This window comes from Sander lucioperca, chromosome 22 (genome assembly GCF_008315115.2).
Source record: "Sander lucioperca isolate FBNREF2018 chromosome 22, SLUC_FBN_1.2, whole genome shotgun sequence".
In the NCBI taxonomy this organism is placed as follows: Eukaryota; Metazoa; Chordata; class Actinopteri; order Perciformes; family Percidae; genus Sander; species Sander lucioperca.
Window position 1 is genome coordinate 2,375,536 of NC_050194.1, and position 2,500 is coordinate 2,378,035.

The following is a 2,500-nucleotide window of genomic DNA, read 5'->3' on the forward strand; positions in this document are numbered from 1 at the left end:
ATCTACCCATCCAATCATCCCTCCATCCATCCATCTATCTATTCATCCATCCATCCAAATTTACAAAAATAAATATGCAATAACAATTTGAAGAGAGGGAAGGAATAGAGCAATATCAGTACAGTCTTAGATTTAAGATTGAAATATAAATATAGAGCAATGTTACCTTCATGATGAGCTGCTTCTCGGAGACGCTGCACTGCTGGTAGTCTCTGTGAGCCGGCAACTTCTCTACAAACAGACTGGACACAGCAACATGAGCAACTTCTCTACAAACAGACTGGACACAGCAACATGAGCAACTTCTCTACAAACAGACTGGACAACAGCAACATGAGCAACTTCTCTACAAACAGACTGGACACAGCAACATGAGCAACTTCTCTACAAACAGACTGGACACAGCAACATGAGCAACTTCTCTACAAACAGACTGAACACAGCAACATGAGCAACTTCTCTACAAACAGACTGGACACAGCAACATGAGCAACTTCTCTACAAACAGACTGGACACAGCAACATGAGCAACTTCTCTACAAACAGACTGGACACAGCAACATGAGCAACTTCTCTACAAACAGACTGGACACAGCAACATGAGCAACTTCTCTACAAACAGACTGGAAACAGCAACATGAGCAACTTCTCTACAAACAGACTGGACAACAGCAACATGAGCAACTTCTCTACAAACAGACTGGACACAGCAACACAGCAACATGAGCAACTTCTCTACAAACAGACTGAACAACAGCAACATGAGCAACTTCTCTCTCAAAATATTAAAACTTTGTTTTAAGACTTCCAACAATTATTCTCAAAATCTTTCAAGTTTTTTAAATAAAATCTTCCATATTTTTTCCTGAGAAATTCTCTGTGACATCATCAGAGCAACAGAAAGAAAAAACCTTCTCAAAAAATATTTTTTTCTAAAATGTTTTAACTTTAATTCTCAAAATATCAACTTTTTCAAAAAAATCTTCAGACTTTTAGTCTCGTAATATTGCAACTTCTTTCACAAATCTTCAAACTTTTTTCTTTCAAAAGCCAGGGCTCCAGACTGCGGCCAAATGGTCGCATTTTGCGACCAAATTTTGAGAGTGTGCGACTGAATTTTACATCCAGTCGCACATGTGCGACCAGTAAATTTGCCCCCTTTTTTACACGTTAAACGTCGAAATTTCGGTACCTGAGAGCGCGTAAGCTCAAGCTGATCTGTCCTCTCTGAAACTTGACAGAGAGGGAGCTCTGACACAAACACACACACTCGCACACACACGCAGAGCTGCGGACGGTGCAAACTACGTCGGCTCTGCAGTGTTGTTGAAGTCACAGTGAGTCACGGAGATGCTGATAAAGTGGTTTCAAGTGTGGTTACAGTTTTTCATAACTTCACGCAGACAGCGTTTGCTGTGATATGATATTAATGGAGAGCTGAAGGCGGTCGCGGTGCTGTTGATGTTACACTTCCTCTGAGACAAGCAGGCACAGCAGTGGTTTCTGTCACCTGGGGACTGACTGACAGACACACACACACACACACACACACACAGAGACACACACACACACACACACAGAGAGACACACACACACACACACACACACAGACACACACACACACACACAGACACACAGAGAGACACACACACACACACACACACACACAGACACACAGAGACACACACACACAGAGACACACACACACACAGACACACACACACACACACACACACACACACACACACACAGAGAGACATACACACACACACACACACACACACAGACACACAGAGACATACACACACACACACACACACACACACACACACAGACACACAGAGACACACACACACACACAGTAGCGGGACACGGCAGTAACAGTCCCGAGTGTTTGGCGTATGGTCTCACGTGATGAACTTGGTGTAGAGGACGTAGGCGTTCTCCAGACTCCCCTCCTCGTGGTAAACGGCCGCCATGCGCTCCATCTCCACGCCGGAGCGGAGGTAGCGCCTCAGCGCCACGTCCTCGCTGATCTCCACGCTGCACCCCATCTTCCCCAGCGCTCGCACTCGCTCCGCCGCTGGCAGAGATACATCGGTGTAGTCAGGGTCAGCTGCCAGCTTCTTCTACACACACACACACACACACACACACACACACACACACACACACACACACACACCTGGATTACTCAGGAGCCGCTTGTTGTACTGATGAGTGTTGAGTGAAGAGTTTGGGAGATATTTCAGAGAGTAATGGGTGTGCAGAGATTTGTGCAGAATGCAAATATGATAACATTTCATGTAAGTTCAATATTAATTTTCTCGTAAACCATTTGTCACAGCAAGGGGGTTAACACTTTAGCATGCACTATATCCATGTCCCATTCTCATTAGGGGCTGAGCCCCCCTAAAGGTCTGATCCTAGACTCGCCCCTGCTGCTACTTCATACTTGTACTCCTCTACACCTCAGAGGGAAATGTTGTCATGGTTACTG

At 45.1% G+C, this 2,500-nt stretch overlaps 1 protein-coding gene across 1 annotated transcript in view; it reads right to left on the bottom strand.

Moving 5' to 3' along the window:
• Positions 1–2,500, bottom strand: part of stambpl1 (STAM binding protein-like 1) — a 20,274-nt gene that overhangs the window by 14,481 nt on the left and 3,293 nt on the right. The window contains exons 3-4 of the mRNA XM_031312228.2: positions 1,912–2,129; positions 167–242 (exon numbers count right to left, since the gene is read on the bottom strand). Coding sequence (XP_031168088.1) covers positions 167–242; positions 1,912–2,129 — 294 coding nt within the window. The remainder of the gene's footprint in view (positions 1–166; positions 243–1,911; positions 2,130–2,500) is intronic.